At 31.9% G+C, this 17,295-nt stretch overlaps 2 protein-coding genes across 2 annotated transcripts; both read left to right on the top strand.

Annotated features, from left to right (window-relative positions):
- The first annotated feature begins 1,353 nt into the window (after window positions 1-1,353).
- On the top strand, window positions 1,354-10,424 carry LOC139526698 (transport and Golgi organization protein 1 homolog). The gene is made up of 4 exons (XM_071321859.1): window positions 1,354-1,495; window positions 4,147-4,501; window positions 7,111-7,346; window positions 9,816-10,424. Exons 2-4 carry the CDS (start codon window positions 4,300-4,302, stop codon window positions 10,422-10,424), a joined length of 1,047 nt encoding a protein of 348 aa, XP_071177960.1. The 5' UTR covers window positions 1,354-1,495; window positions 4,147-4,299.
- Window positions 10,425-10,660: 236 nt separating this feature from the next.
- On the top strand, window positions 10,661-16,115 carry LOC139526697 (uncharacterized). The gene is made up of 3 exons (XM_071321858.1): window positions 10,661-10,673; window positions 10,925-10,957; window positions 11,373-16,115. Exons 1-3 carry the CDS (start codon window positions 10,661-10,663, stop codon window positions 15,734-15,736), a joined length of 4,410 nt encoding a protein of 1,469 aa, XP_071177959.1. The 3' UTR covers window positions 15,737-16,115.
- Window positions 16,116-17,295: the final 1,180 nt, after the last annotated feature.

Genomic DNA, 17,295 nt, shown 5'->3' with positions numbered 1-17,295 from the left:
GTTAAGAGTTATTTTTTCCCTATCAAATGACACATTTTACGAACCGAAAATAAGGAAAAAAAGAGGTACTTTTATCAATCAATATACAATTTTAAAAATAACTATTTTTTAAAGCTGAAATTACACATGGTTAAATGATTAACGTTTTCTAAATATTATTGTTATGATATTTTAATTATTCTACGTAGTAATAGATTTCAGATACGTTACATTGATTAGTGTAGAAGTCACATATATAGCAGCTTCCAATTGATTTCGGGCTTTTCCATATTCTCGTTGCAATGAGTGTAACAGAAAAGTTAAGATTTCAAAATAAGAAAGTAAGTAGGCGATGATGAGAAACTGAACACAATATGACATTTAAGGGAGTTCGCTTCTCAGTTTCAAAATAATAAGTTTAAAAAAAAACTAGTTTATATTGATAAAGGATAAATAAAGGAATCAAAAGAGCAAAAGAATTATATAGGTCAATGGGCTTGATTTTGAGATATTACCAATTGAAATTTTGGCGGGAAAATATTCTCTCTTGACCTTTCATAGCTTTATCCTTGACAAGTTTAAGATCTCAAAAACTATTAAAAAGTAACCAAAATTCTATTAGACTTTTACAGATGGGTTATCATTATGTATGTTAAAGATATATAAAAAGAAAAATAGGGGTCAATAGGCAAACTTTTTAAAGGCTTTCAAATGGATAAAACTAGAGGATTTCGAAAATCTGGAAAAAAAATCCAAAACATGACAAGCGAACATCCTCAAACAAAAAAACATAGATTTCTTCTATTGTTACACAGAACAACATAACTATCAAAAGTCTCAATCTGAAACAACAGTGATTGAAAAGCAATTTTCCTGGCAACACTAACAAAATGTAATATTTGGTATTTATGTAGACATGCAGAACCTCTGGTTCATCAGTTTAAGAACATGTTTGGAAATATAGTTTAATCTATATCACGGACAGATTAATTATATCTTCCCAGTAAATAATTCTATTAATAGCTTGAGTTAAACTATTTCTTAACGACTTCGTAAAATTACAAGAGCATTCTTAAACTTCCAATGCGTTATGATATAATCTAAAAAGTTACAATATATCATACTTGAAATGAAATACGTATATTGCAAATTTGACAATTGCGTATCAAAAGCTGTTTGGTCTAGATATGTAAACGTATTCATATTGTAGATATATATGTTATATATATATATATATATATATATATACATTTAAGGTCATTTTGTGGTATCAATCATATCATAATGACGAAGTGCAAACAAGATAACGACTCGTTATACAGATACAGCATGTTACGATCTGTCCTTAAACTGGTCAGAGATGGCTTTAAAAGTTGACTGAGATGTTCATATATTAGTCCGGCTTGTATTTGGTCCAAACAGACATGTATTCGTTAACGTAAGCCGAAAGTAGGACGTGTCATTCCAGCAACATCGGTATGAGTCAGTGATAAAATAACATCGTTGAATACAAAAGGTAATTGACGTTTAACGAGGATTAACTGCATGCATTCCTGAGAAAGACTATTTTAACCTGTTAGAAATTTGCAAATACCAACACACATTTAAATGAAAAAGCAAATGATTCGTTCGTGTAAAAACAAAATGGCTTAAAATACAGAATCGTTTTATTCTAACTATAACTGGGAACATATTTACTAATACCATCGGGCATTAACTGTCAAATGAACGTCTCTATACATTTCTATGAGAATTTGAAAAAAAGTCCTTAACCCTTATATATCATTATGTAATATGTAAATGTTTGTAGAGAAGGATCTTTATGTTTGTTTTGTGATTTAGATTTCATTACCAAGACATGGATTGACATTTACATTTTTGTCATGAAAATTATCAATAAGATGTCAAGAAATATTTAATCCAGTCTTTAGATTGTATGTATGAATTTGGATTATCGAGTCTTTTTTTCTTCTTTTTTTCTTATAACTTTTAACACTAATATATCTGAATTAAATCCAGTGTTTAACATAGGCCGTGTTCACATTGACATAAACTCGGTGTTTTGTTAATGTAACTCACACGTAAACTAAACACAATTGCGTTCCCATTGATAAAACTCAATGTTTACATGTAGTTTAAATCATGTTTTACCTACACACAGTCGATAGTCAATGTAGGCCTTGTGTAGGTTAAGTGTACACAAAACTAGGCATTTAGGACATTGAGTTTTACCGTGTATATTTAAGGAAGAAACGATTTTTGAATAAGATTCATATTTATAACAATTATTAATAAAGTTCTTTACAGAAATATTTGTCTAAACTTGATATCTTTATTTGTTAAAAAATAATAAAAGTACAGCTTTATTAACCCTTATCAAAACTCAAAGCCATCATTACCCCAATCTAATTAAAAACCGATCTCTCATCGCTCCTGTTTCTGATATGTCGCGTGGGAGATCTAACGAAACCCGCTTTGAGGTCACATGTGACCTCGTAGGTGTGTCTTTTTTGACCAATGAAATTGAATCTTCCACGATCTTGAAAGTGTAACGTAAGGTAAAGGGATGTAACTCATTTTATTTACGACGATCTTCAGTCAAAATAGTTCAAAAACTTTTTTGATTGGCTTATTAATAGGTTGTCAATTCATTTGCATATCATTATAAATTCATAACTTTTATTTCACTCACATGAGACCTCAAAGCCGGTTTCGTTAGATCTCCCACGCGACATATCAGAACACGGGAGCAATGAGAGATCGGTTTTTAATTAGATTATCATTACCCGACACATAATGACTATTAAAAGGTATTCCCGAGTCGACTTGACGTAACGAACACAGAAATATTTGCCACTGTCTTTTTTGTCTTTACTAAAACAACGATTCACTCATGATGCATTTGTCTTGTATCTCAGATCCTTTAAATAACACTTTAAAATTAAAAAAAAAACCATTACCCCTCCCTTTGCTAAATACTCCTTGGAGAAGTAATACCATATGAAACAAACAGAAAAGAAAGAAATGAAGTGATCCCTAATATCTCAATCCCTTTTCTTCGTCTGTAAGCACGCTGCTGCATCCTACATTTTATAATGCGTAATCGAGACATCTGTAGTATCGTTAAACTACTGTAAATCAACAAATGGCTTTCATAAAGGAGCAACCACTTAACTTAAAAAAGTTTTTTTATTTATTTGAGTCAGATATTTTCTCGCACGAACGTTTTATTCCGGTTTTTTTTGGATGCTGATAATCAAATATTTATTTCAATATGTTACACTATTATGTATGGGGAAACTCTTGATACAGAATATATTTTATTTTATGATCTGTATGACCAGATTTTTTTTCTCAAATTGGGATCGGAATATTTCCATCCTGCCTTTTTTGAAGCCAAATGATCGTTCCCTTACTGCTTCACAAGTTGTCCGAAAACTTTTCATTGGGTTCTGTGTAATGAACGTTTAACTGACATATAGTTTACTAATGTGAACAAATCTGATGTACAGGTAGTTTAACAAGGTGTATAGATGTGAACAAATTTAATGTGAAACCAGTGACCATTACAGTAAACTAATTGTAATCATGTTTACTGTACATGGCGTTTGGTGTGGACACGGCCATAGTCTGTGGTATCATTAAATACATAGTCATGTACCCTGTTTATAAACATTTCTTCTTGTCTTAGTTATTTGTTCCTGGGTTTGTTACAAAGTTGTCTGATGTAATGCTTTAAAGGTCTGAACTAGACCTTTAATTCAATGTCATAGTATTTGTTTTACATTCCTGTATTTACTCTTTGTACAAGCTCTTCAAAGTGTTTTTTTTTTTGGTGAACGAAAAGCATTTTATTTCTTAATTTCCGTTTTATCTTCTTAATAATTTATCAATTATGTACCATGTTTATGGACATTTCTTCTTGTTTTAGTTATTTGTTCCTGGGTTTGTTACAAAGTTTTCTGGTGTAAGGCTTCAAAGGTCTGATTCAGAAATAAAAAAAACCGCAAAACACTTATGAACCACATAACCAAACGACAACAACTGAACTCCAGGTCCAAGACTAATGACAGGTGAAACATATACAATCTGTATATATTTTTTAACAGTATAAAAGAACCCTCACAGAATATTACACAGAATATAATGCATCTCCTTTTTTAACAGATAACAGATCTTTTCGTACAGTTAAGATGTAGTATGAATCATCACATCAAACTGGCTGCAGAGCTGCGACAAGCTAGAGCACAGCACTGTAGCCAGTTATAGAAACACTTATGAAAAATAACAAGTTAAAAAGATACTACTAGAGGAGCCATCATGAGTCTAACAGTAGAAGAGTCAAACTTCCTCAAATTTTACTTCCTGAATCTTAAGATTGCAACAAAGGCTGTCAGGGTATATTTTGATTATGTTCATCCAGCAGCTGGACTTGCCACTGAACTTGCTAATAGTAAAGCAAAGTTGACAGGACTTAGATTTATAACACAATTGCAGCAGCAGATATTATACCCAAGTAATGGTAAGTTGCAACTTATCTATTTTCTAGTGTTGTCAAAGCGTACACTTTTGCCTAACCGGTTATTCGGATAATCGTTCGACCGATTAACCGGTTAACCGGTAGTTTGAGTTGATGCTTGAAAGCCTTATCAATAGTATCCTACACATAGATATAACATGTGGTATGAGTGTCAATTTGACAACCTTTCATCTAAGTCATAAATTTACGCTTTTAGAATTGAAGTTTGTCCTCTTTGTTATAAGGCTTGTCTGTGACTCTGTGAGGATTCCTGGCGAAGTTTGACTTTTAATAATCAACTATACCGTATCAACTATAGGTTTGTGCCAACTTCAGATTGCAAAATAGAAAAAACTTCTTGATCTCGTAAAATTGAATATGTCTGAAACTGATTATTCTTTCCTTTTCACTTGTTGACCGAAAATGATGTGGAGTGTTTCAATTTAAATGATTAATTATGAAAAAGAAGATGATTGCCAATGAGACAATTCTCCACAAGAGATCAAAATGACACAGAATTTCACAACTATAGGTCACCGTTTCTTTACTTTGTTTGCATATTAGTCGTACTATCACGTATACATTGAGTACATTCACATTGGTTTGCATTTCACAACTTTTTAGTTAGCATTTCGTTTAAAGTAAGACTAAGCCTTGCGCGACGGAGGTTGTACATTTAGGTGAAGGTTTACACAATATTAGATCAGAAACGAAATAATGAAGTAAATCGTAAAATTTAATCGCTTACTGATTTAAAGTTTCTGTTAAAAAAACAGGTATACTAATTATGTTACTTTAAGATCCTGCCCCGAGCTGAGAGACAAGTTCTAATTAATTCTATGTGTATAGGATTAACATTAGCAATCAATTTACTGGACAATTGATCTTTAAAATTATTTATCAAGACGATAATTTTTAAATAAAACCTAACTATTCAATGATTTCAATACAAATTTATATCAAATCTGTCAAAATTGAAAAAAGTCCGGTTAACCGGTTAACGTTTTTGGTATTCGGTATTCGGTCGTTCGACCGATTATTCGGTTAACCGGTTAACCGTTGACAACACTACTATTTTCTAATCGGTCTGTCGGTATTCAACACTCGACCCTTTTAAAAAGAGAACAACAACGTACAGCAATTTTGTGTATAATCCAGCTAGACTGACTTGATACAGGGATGCCTGGAAATAAATTTCGTTAGTATTGTGTTGTAGACATATAATCTAAATTTAACAAACTGACACGTATATTGTACTCCTTTTTTGTTCAGCGAAAATTACCTTATAGGACTATTCTGTCAAATATTGTAGATATGATATTTTTTATAAAAGAATATAATGGAATGAACAAAAGAAAAAATGATTTAATAAATCCGTTGAAGATTCCAGGATTCGAATTTTTGTACGCCAGACATAATTTTAGTTTACAAAAAACTAATTAGTGCTCCTCGAACTTTACAAAAACGTTTTAAATATCATAAAAATCACGAAGTTAAAGAGCATTGTTGACACACCAATTTTATTTGTACACAAACATATGGATCAGCAAACTTATCATTTAACATGTAATCATATCTGGTAATTTAACTACCTATAATTTGCAACATTACCTTACTACTATCGCAAAGGAATTGGAGATATTGTTTATCGAAACTGCTACATGTAGCTATATACAGTTAGATCGGCATTTCCATACTGCATTTCCATGAAGACCATTTGGTCAAGAATATTAAGTCACGGTTAATTTTCTTGAATGATTGACATATATTTCTCAAATGTTTCAATATTGCCATTTCAAAATCAACATTTGCAATATACTGAGAAAATACAAAACGTGACACATATATTTATGTCAACAGTTCAATTTCAAAAGCTTGTTTATTTCGTAATGAAAATATAAAAGAGGTTTGGATTCAGTTTGCGTCTTTATTTTAACCGAATTTGTTTTCCTGGTAACCATGATTTGTTTACTCTTAATAGATGTTTGAGCTATGAACAACGGTATGCTACTGTAACCTTTACTTTCCACCAGATTCTTTGAAAAGGTGTTAGTTTTTCCATTTACTGTAAACCTCAATTTGCAAACTTCTTATATGTGTTTGAAATATTAAAATATACATGTAGTATACTTTGATATTTGATTGTGAAAATTATAAGACTAGTATTATTATTTATGGGCGGATCAACACATATTTAAACTAAATCTGTATGTCATTTGATAATTTTGTAGACAAATCCGGACTAAAAGTCTTATTGTAGAAAGATTGAGGTCATTTTTCATAGGCATGTGTAGTCCTGCTTGATTAAGTATTAATCCGTCGACAAATTCTGTAGCACAAATAACGTCTAAATTCACCGTATATTACAAAATGAATAATTGTATACAGTCATTTAAAAATTATAAAAATGATACTGTCAATTAAAAATATGTGAGCATTTGTAATTGTGTATTATTGATGGCTATTATATATACTTGAAAAAAGGCGAAATTTAATTAATGAGATTTATAAACATTTTTAGAGGAACATTCTGTTTGTAATTATGAATGCATATTTATATATCTGATATTTCGAACTTGATACTGTCACATTTTTTGTAATTTTTTTTACAGCAAGTAATGTTTTATCAGATAACTTTGATACAACATTGATAGTATGCCTTCTACGGAACGTGATACCACGCGAGTCGGTCCCTGTTACCGGCTGGGATAAATTACCACTACCAGGAGATACCAGTACAGGTGCAGACCTTGCCAGAGTTAAATGGTACAGAAACCAGTCAGTCCATAGTAAAGATGGAATATTGTCGCCTACAGATATTATTCAATACTGGGGAGATTTGGAGGGTGTAAGTATCTAAAATTATCTGATATACCCAGGTTATAAAATTGTATAGAAGAGACACCCTGAGTCTCACCAATGACGCTCGAGTTAACAAAAAAGAAGCAAAAATAAGTAAGCACAAGATGGAGATTTACAATTGTCCCTGATTTGATTTTTAAGTCAACAATAAGGAGATTCAAATGGGCTACACATGATGTTATGATGGGAAATTTCCCTATTGGTTTGTAATCAGCACAAGGTGGGGTATTGTATTCATGTTTGTTGCATGTGTTGAATTGATTTCAAGGCAAGGTAGTCCAGCTGATTCGTGCATAATTTTAAAAGAATTGTGGGTTTGATGATAAAAGCATAAAACTTTGCACAATGGTAGATCTATATATTGTTGTCAATTTAAGCTATGGACCCAACCGGAAAAATCCAATATGGCGGCCATTTTCAAGATGACTGCCAATCAGTCAAAATCTCAGTTACCATTTTTAAATTAAAGCAAATAATATTCAAATCTAAGGGAGGAAATGATTCAAAAATGTAGAATCACAGATACAAAATATAATTGTTATTTTTAAGCATAATACTTTTTATTTTCATATGTATATTACCCTACAAAACGTCGATATAATGCTAATTGATAAACCCAAAACGATTTGAGGGGTCTGATCACTTTACAATCTTAGAAAAAGGGATACGAACTTACCTATTGTCTTGTAATTAACATTATTAGAGCAGACAATAAAGAAGGTACAATTGTTTATGATTTTAAAACATCCATCAAAGTACTGTGATACATTTTCAAAACTGTATAGACATTTATATTAATATCTTTTACAATGAGTGAGAATGTGCCTGATATCAACTTGAGTTTTTCAACTTTTAAATGTGCAATAATGCATGAGTCTTTTGCAATATTATTTCTAACACGTTGTTACACCTATTTATCCTAAGATAGTTCTCTCTGTTTAAATAAACGTGTTGATATGCATTATCAATATCGACATGGATAAATAGATTACGTTAGAATTATGCTTTTTTAAATTGGAAGTTGAATTTGGATTTGTTTTGCGATAATAATTTTTTATGTGTCACACCCTACCTTCTATCTAAATTCATTGTTCAAGAACAATTACAGCAGATGACACCACGAATGCCAACGATAAATGAAACTTTTCTACAGATACAAGTTGTCCACGGTGACTTTTTCTAGTCATTGCTAAACTGCAAATGGAAATGTCACCACTGAATAGAGGATATAGACCTACCAGACAGAATATTTAAACAATACCAAATTTAATTAGATCGTCATCGTTAAAAGACAAACAGTTTTGGCCAAAAAATGTTTTGCTATATGTTTTCATCATATTCTTATATATCCCGTATCAATTTCCTGCACAAATCTTTGAATAGATATATTCCATTTGTAAAGCCTCGGTAATACCTGACCGGATAGGTCGAACGGACGCCAAACGGATAACTTTTTTTACAATCCGTTTATGTCCGTTAGACGTCCGTTCCTATCCGTTAGACGTCTGTCCATATCCGTTGCATGTCCGTTAAGGGTACGTTTTATCCGTCGACGGCCGTTCTGTCCGGTGGAAAATTTTGAGCATGTTTAAAACTTTGAACGGACGTCCAACGGATAAATTGTACGTTGAACATCCTTTAGGTGTCCGGTTTGTACGGCACTCATCCGTTTCGTTTCCGTTTTGTATCCGTTACGTCTCCGTTAAACATCCGTCCGGTCTAGAAGATAAATTCACCAACGGATTTCTACCGGACGTTTAACGGATGGAAGGGATGTTGAACGAATGAGAAACGGACTTCTACCGGACGTATAACGGATAAAAAGGACGATGAACGGATCTGAAACGGGTAAATGCCAATTGAAAATTATGCGTCAGAAATGCCAATTATTGGTATGTCATTTTTCTTAAGGTTAATGAATTCTTATTATTTATTATCGATCTTAGAGTAAAGGCACGTCTTCACAATCAAGCAGCTCTTATTCAGGCCATACACTGCCCTTTGACGGCAGTTTAAAAAACAAACCAAAACCAGTTACACAGAAACATTTTGATTATTTTTTTCGATTTTCCTGTATTATTTTTGTCGCCTTTATTTTTTCCGTATATCTTGTTAATCCGTTTTATCCGGTACGCTTCCGTTAGGTGTCCGTTTTATCCTGTATTCGTCCGTTGGATGTACGTTCGCATCCGTTCTGTCGTGTACGTTTCTGTTTCTCGTACGTTGCATATCTGGTGTGTGTCCGTTATGCATTCGTTACACGTCCGTTGTTTTCGTCAGTACATCAACGGACTCCCAACGGATAACAATTTTGTCAACGGACAACTTTTATTTTCATCCGTTAGGCGTCCGTTCGTGCTTTCCGGTTAGGTGTGACCAAGGCTTAAGGTAATGTTATGTTTGGTACACCCTATGAAAAATATCTTCATACGTGTTTTTTTTTTTATTAATGCAGGCTATAGGACGTCTCGGTGGAAGTAACCTGCTTATAGAAGCCCAGTCTACAAAACATATTATTTTAGACAAGTCCCTAACAGACATTTTAACCAAAATAAGACTTAATGAACATTATATTGAAGAAAACAGAGAAATGATTGACAAACTTCAGGTTGTGGTTGAGAATCAACAGACCATTAAAGAGCAACAGGAAGACAGAATTCAGCAGCTCATTGATTCCCTTCAGAAAGAAGGAATACAGACACAGAAACATGCTGCAGAACTTTCTGCTCACAAAGAATCAATATATAAATGTGCAGATGAGATTGCAGAATGTAAGAAAGAAATAGAGAAAATAAATAGTTCAATTGAAAGTAAACATAATGAAGCAACGGACACACAGAATCAGGTTGTTAATTTAACACATCTGTTAGTAAGACAAGAATGCAAATATAACAAAAAACTTACCGAAATTGAACGACAGTTTGTCAAACAGGATGAACAATTGTCAAAACATGATGAAAAGCTGGCAAAGCATGATGAACAGATTGCAACATCTGCGAAAGACATTGAAGATATGAAGAAGAAACAGCATGATAGTGGTGACATACCAGGTAAGATAGGTTAAGTATCAATTTTGTCCATGATCTGTAACAATAATTTCATGAAAAAGGGATAATCAAACATTTTAAGTGGTGATTACGGTAATACGCTCTGGTTGGTTTTACAAACGACGAATATTATGGTTGGCATATCCTGTTTCTGTATAGTACCAAACATATGCATTATGTAGTAAAGCTCTATCAATATTGGATTATCTTGTTCTAAATCTACTTAAAAATGCAGTATTAGTTCTATATTAGCATGATCAAGAAATGTATCATTCTTGAACCAGCCTTGGAACAGCATACACCTCTGTAGTTGGTATAGTATAGATCAGTAGAACACAATTGATATGTACAAAAATCAAACTCATTATACGTGTATAAACATCTTATTCTAATTTCAAAAATGTAGTAATGTCGACCCTAATGAATGCATTTATGTATGTGCAAAAATGATGTGTATACGCTGTACATATAAAGGAAATATAAAAACAAAAAGATAAATTTTTCTCTTAATTTCTAGGTAAAAAAAAAACAAAACAAGAAAGACTTGAAGGTAATTATGAATTGTTTGTTAATCCATATGACTTTACGGAACCTACTTTGTATTTGACTTATTATTTGACGTGAATAAAAACTATAACAAGGTTAAAGTTTGAGTTGGACATTTGCATTCATAATTCGAGCACAATTACATAATTTATGTATTAGAAATATACAAACAAACACGCAAAACCATGTTCATACCAAAACACTGCTAACTCATTTTTAGGTATCTCTAATATTATATAGTTAATTATGACTATTATATGCTTAAAACATTGTTTGCTGAATGTGTTTTTTGTTAAACACATAAGTGACTATTATATGATTTAAAAATTGGTAGTTATTTACGTTATGATTTAAAACCATGATGGTTGATAATTATTTGTAAAATGCCACATTTGAAAATGTATACTTGAATATTTCAGGAGATACAAAAGCACTTATTGGTGCAGATTTAAAAGAAGATACATTCGTGGTTACTAGGGTGGTTTCAGATGGATTATTACTGCTGAAACAAAATGGAGTCTTGTTGATAACAGGACATGCAGGTACTGGAAAAAGTCGGACCGGTCGCCATGTCCTACATATGTTTTGTACTGGCAATGCTTTATACAAAGGTATAAAGTTAAATACATTGAATGAATGGGAAGATATGGTCAGTAGAGAAGACAATATTGTGGTTTTATTTGATGACATATTTGGTGAAACAAACTGTATTTATAACAGAGAGAAAGATACACCAATTCTGGACAAGGTTAATGCATATGTATGTAAAGGTAATATTAAAGTCATTATAACAATCCGAGATACTGTTAAACGGCAATGTCAAGAATTGTTTGACGATCATAGGTTATTCAAATTTGACATTATTGATTTAAGTTCCGACAAATATAAGCTTACCTCGAACGAGAAAGAAATGATTCTTACAAAATACATGAAAACAGTTCGTAAATCAGAGTATATAAAAAGAAAAGGATTTGTAGACTGCAATGGTGATCTAATTCTAAAGTCTGCTGAAGTTCGAATTATAATTCATGAAAATCCAGTCAAAGGATTTCCTTTAGTAATTTATCAGTTCGTTCATAACGACAAATACTTTTATCTTGGAAGCAAATTTTTCGACAGTCCAACAGAATCCATTTTAGAAGAAGTAAGGGCAATAAGATGTAAAGGTGAGGATTTCAGGAAGTTTATGATACAGTATGCTGTTATTGTCTACACAGCAATAAATGAAAACTGTATTAACCCTGATAATAGCTCATGTGTTTTAGAGATTACAGAAATAATTGATGCAATCTACGGAGCAACAATGAAACTGAAAAAGTTCCAGATAGCGGATGCAGTTATGGAACTCAAAGCAAGTTATTTAATAAATATCCCAAACCAAAGATCTTACAAATTACACCATCCAACACTCCAGGAAAGTGTCATCATATCTTTTGCTCAGGTTGATGAAGAAAATATGAATAAAATCATACCTTTAATCAGCTGGTCATTTTTCCTGAAGATTGTAAAACCAGACTCGTATAAAGAAAAAGACGGAGAGGTAGTTTTGAGAATTCCAACTAACAGTTATAAACTATTGGCCGATAGATTAGCAGAGTGTTACATTGCAGAGTATCCACATTCTTTTGTCAGTGACTTAAGTAATACAGAAATATTCCGACAAAAATATCGTCTCCTATTACCTTGTTTATTAGAAGCTTTAGAAAAGGAAGATATCAAAGATATACATAAAGAAAATATGATCAGGTCTGGTGATACATATAGGCTTGACAGTTATTTTAAAAACAAGAAGAGGAAAGAATGTTTTCTTGCTCACTTACTTAATGTTGTAGCCAACATAGGCACATTAGATTCATTTGATTTTATATTGAAAGCATATAATCAAATAATTAAAACCAGCAACAACTATATAACTAAAGTTTACATGAGATTTGCATTAATAACATCTTTATATGCGATTTGTTCCATTAAAGATGAACATGTTGTAAGAAGTGTTAAAACTACATTGGACATAATAGAAGAAAACAAAATACCTGTTTTACTTGATCAAGGTGTGATATTAACCTGCATACCAACAATAACTTCCATGTCTTATGAAAAAGATTCTAGTAAAACATGTGTTTTTCTTATATTTTGTATATGGAAAGCATATGAGCTATTCAATATACCTTTGTTGGAGTTCTTACTTTCAAAATACAATCAGACTCCATTTTATAGTAATTTATTTTTAAAGATGGTATACAGGAATGAATGGATACAAGAGGTCAACGACAAAAGACTTTTTCGAAAAATGCCATCCTTATCTTGTGCTCCACTTAAGTGGCTGATAGAAAGATTTGATGACCAGGAATTAGATGATCTACATTTTATCTTACAGATTGCGTGCAAATATCTTATGTTTGATACAGTGGAGTACCTTGTATCTAGATTTGAAACAGTTGATGCTTTTTCCTGTGTTCTATCTTTTTGGAAAAATAGTATCAATGAATATGGCTCAAGTCATTTGACTCAAGACCCGTATAACCAAAAACTTCTTAATTTTCTTTTTGAAAAAGTTGACTTAACCTCAACAGAACTGTTTCCTGTTGTTACTTTATTTTTGCAGAATTTTCGTGTCCCTGATCATATGTATGATGCTTTCGTACCAGTTTGCGTAAATAATACCAAAATATTGAACTTGGCTTCCCGGAATGGACAGTTCTATTTTGTTCATCAAATAATGGAAAACTGCAATTTTCCATTTAAACTTGACATCCAGTCAGTTATAATTTCAGCATGTATGACAACAGACCGACAATGGGTTGGACGTCTTCTATGGCATGATCACAGACCAACTATTGAGTTTGAAAAGTTGAAAATAGTAAAATACATTGTTAGGAAATTTGGATTTGATCAGTTGGATTTAAAAGCTGCATGTCAACAGGCAAGTGATTCTAGAATGTTCAAAATTGTTGAATGGTTTGTTCAAAATATAGAAATAACTATGTTGGATGTGTATAGTATTATGGATTCAGCTTTGAAGCATTCAAAACAAGATATTTTAGAATGCATACTAAACAAGATTGAAATAGCAAGTTTAGATAAAAGGAAAATTTTAAAATCTGTTACTATGCACTATAATGCTAAATGTTCTACTATGGTATCAAAAATAGTAAGAACTATGTGGAATAAATCAGATACAAAGGAAAAATTAGAAATACAGGAAATAGTAAATATTGCTTACGAAAGAAAAAGTTTTGGCTTATTAATGTGCATATGTAATACCTGCAATTTGTATTCATCTTTGGACGGAAATACATTGCTCATGTTAGCATGTGGAAATGGTAGTGGTCGTCCTCCAACGTTTGATATTAATTACTACGATAATGATGAATATGATTATGGTGACGATTATTTTGATGAGTTGTTATCCAAGAGGTTATATCCTGAATATGGAAACATAAACATGGTAACATGGATCCTTAAACAGTTTAAAATAGAACATTTGGATATTAAGTTAGCCGTCTTGAGGTTATTAAGTGTGGGTTGGTATCATTGGCAGCACAGGTACAGAAAAGAATCCTTGTGCAATTTAGTTGTTTCGCTACTTGAAAAATATTCAAATACAATTAGTACAAAAGAAATACAAGTATTAATGAACAAATCTCTAGAATATAACTACTATGTTCTTGTGAACTGGATTCTGGAAAATAAAAGTAATTACTCATTTGATAAGCAAAAGATACTAAACAAAGCGTGTGCAAATGCTGAGATTAAAACCGTTAAGATGTTAAGAAAATATTTCTTTGCATTGGACATGAATCAAGCAATGATTAATGCATGCACTTCAGCAGTTTCAGGATATAATGTGTATCACAATGACTTAAAAGATTTTAAGGATGTTCAAACTTATTTGAGTTTATTGTGGAACGAAATTGATCAAAATTCTATAGATATTGGTAGATTAGTGAGTAATGTATGTCAGGAGGAAGAAAAAAATAACAATGTAATGGCATGGATTCTTCTTAATCTTCCTCAAGAACAAATTCCTATCAACGAAGTTTTAATAAGTTGTTGTCATCAGAGAGGAATTTCTCATTTGGAGTATATATTTCATACATTTGATAACAAACAGCTTGACATCAGACAAGCCTTTCTTCACGCGTGTAGAGAAGTATCACCAACAAGTTCAATGAAAGAAACATTGGAATATGATAACATTATACTTCTAGACTTTTTGTTTCAAAAGCTACTTGACCATGATGACAAAGCAATTGATTTATCGTTTGTTTTAAACGAATTAACGGAGAAGAACAAACATAATGTAATACTGTTTTTTCTCGAGGAAGGATTTTGTAAGAACATCGACTTTAAGCATCTAATGAATGAGGCATGCTATCATGGACATGTTAAACTAGTTCAGTGGATTTTAGCAAATGTGGATTATGAAAAACTCAATATACCGGATGCGACGTGTAAGGTGTTTAATGGTATAAAGCATACTGGGCGTAGAAAGAAAAACAATACATTTAAAACACAATGCGTCGTATGTTTAGCTTTAATATGGCACTATACACAGGATATAGACATACTTAAAACAGCCACTATATTAGAAATCATTACAGCATGTAGGTCTGATTCAGATTCAGAGTCATTTGACGAATCAGATTCAGATTCATCTGCTCCATTTGAATATTTTTTATTAGAATCAAATGTATTCCATGGCCCGTCGGGGACCTGGTTAAAATATTTTAAGACCATTAATCAGAGGAGGAAGATTTGTCAGTCGGATAATTTAATGTAAAAGACTGAGGAAAATCATAACAAACATATACGTCAGAAACAACAATTATTTGATGGTCGAAGTGAAAACTGAATAAAGAATTACTGAACTGTAGTTTACGTGTTGACGATCGCAAATGCGATGTAATTGGCACGCTAAGTAAAGTATGTAGTTCTATTTATCAAAAGTAACTGTAAATAAACGTATACAAATAGAACAACAAGACAATCACGATTGATGGAAATTATAAAATGATGATAAATAGTTACTTACCTTTTCATATATCAAAGGTCAAAGTCCAAAAGCATATGAGATTTAGAATCATGCAAGGCTATATACTTGCTTTTGAAGTGAGGTGCTACTATTTGCGTATACTTACAAATATGTTAAGGTAGTTAATATTGTTTTTATAACTAATCTAAATTAGATCAAATATTTTCAAACAAATTTACTGTCATAGTTTAAGACACCTCTGCTGAATAATGCTATACGGGATAAAGCTATGCTATTTAGATTGATATTTTATAGTGTGTCTTTCTTTATTGTAATGTTACAACACCAAGGTGAGGAAGAAGGTTAGTGTCTGTTAAAACGTTGAAACTCGCTGCATAAGTTTTCACCTGTCCTAGTTATTTTTGGACCCCTTTAAGATTGCTTTAATGCATGAGCAAAGGCTCCGTGTTGAAGGCCGTACTTTGACCTATAATGGTTTACTTTTTAACAAATTTTGACATTGATAAAGAATTGTCTCATTGGCACTCACACTTCTTCCACAGTCCGTTTACATCATATAAGTCCTACGTCTATATTGATATTGTTTTTGAGATAAAAGCCAAAACTGCTTTTTAACCTTATGTTCTATTTTTTAGCCATGGCTGCTATCTTTGTCAATAGATCAAAATTTCTGATACAATTTATAAACCAATTACCCTAAGGAATATTCACTTTATGTTTAGAAATATTAGGCTTTGTAGTTTCAAATGAGAAGATTTTTAAATGTAAGAAAACTTAATGAACACAATGTGTAAAATGTTGTTAAAGAGCAGGAACTCCTCCAGGGGTCAATTGACAATTTTTGTCATATTATTTGTTTTGAAAATTTTGCTGTTTAAAATTTACCATTATCTTCAATAATAGCATATAGATAATAATCATAAAATGCAAAATTTCTTTGAAATTAGCAAATTAGTAGCAGCAAACCAACAATGGGTTGTTCGGTTTGTCTGAAAATTGCAGGGCTGATAGATCTTGACATTATGACAAATTTACCTTATTTCAGATTTGTTTTATCTTTTAAAGGCCATGTTTGATCATGGATAAAAACCTGGGATTAAGTTCATTAACTGGATAACTTAAGGAATTTCCAGTTACAGTTTGAAGGTATTTGATCATGGACAACGCTTGACGCCAACTTATGGCATTTACTCAAATGTTTATTTGACGGCATCCTTCATTTATTTGTAAGATCGTCTACGATAGAGAAGTTGGCTGATATGTAATATATATCTTCATGCCTTATATAGCATGCACTATGTTACGACACTAGATACTTAAATACTGACGAGAAAATTTGTAACACC

This window comes from Mytilus edulis, chromosome 6 (assembly GCF_963676685.1).
Source record: "Mytilus edulis chromosome 6, xbMytEdul2.2, whole genome shotgun sequence".
NCBI lineage: Eukaryota > Metazoa > Mollusca > Bivalvia > Mytilida > Mytilidae > Mytilus > Mytilus edulis.
The sequence above is the reverse complement of the archived record's forward strand: the minus strand, read 5'-3'. Positions and strand labels throughout refer to the sequence as shown.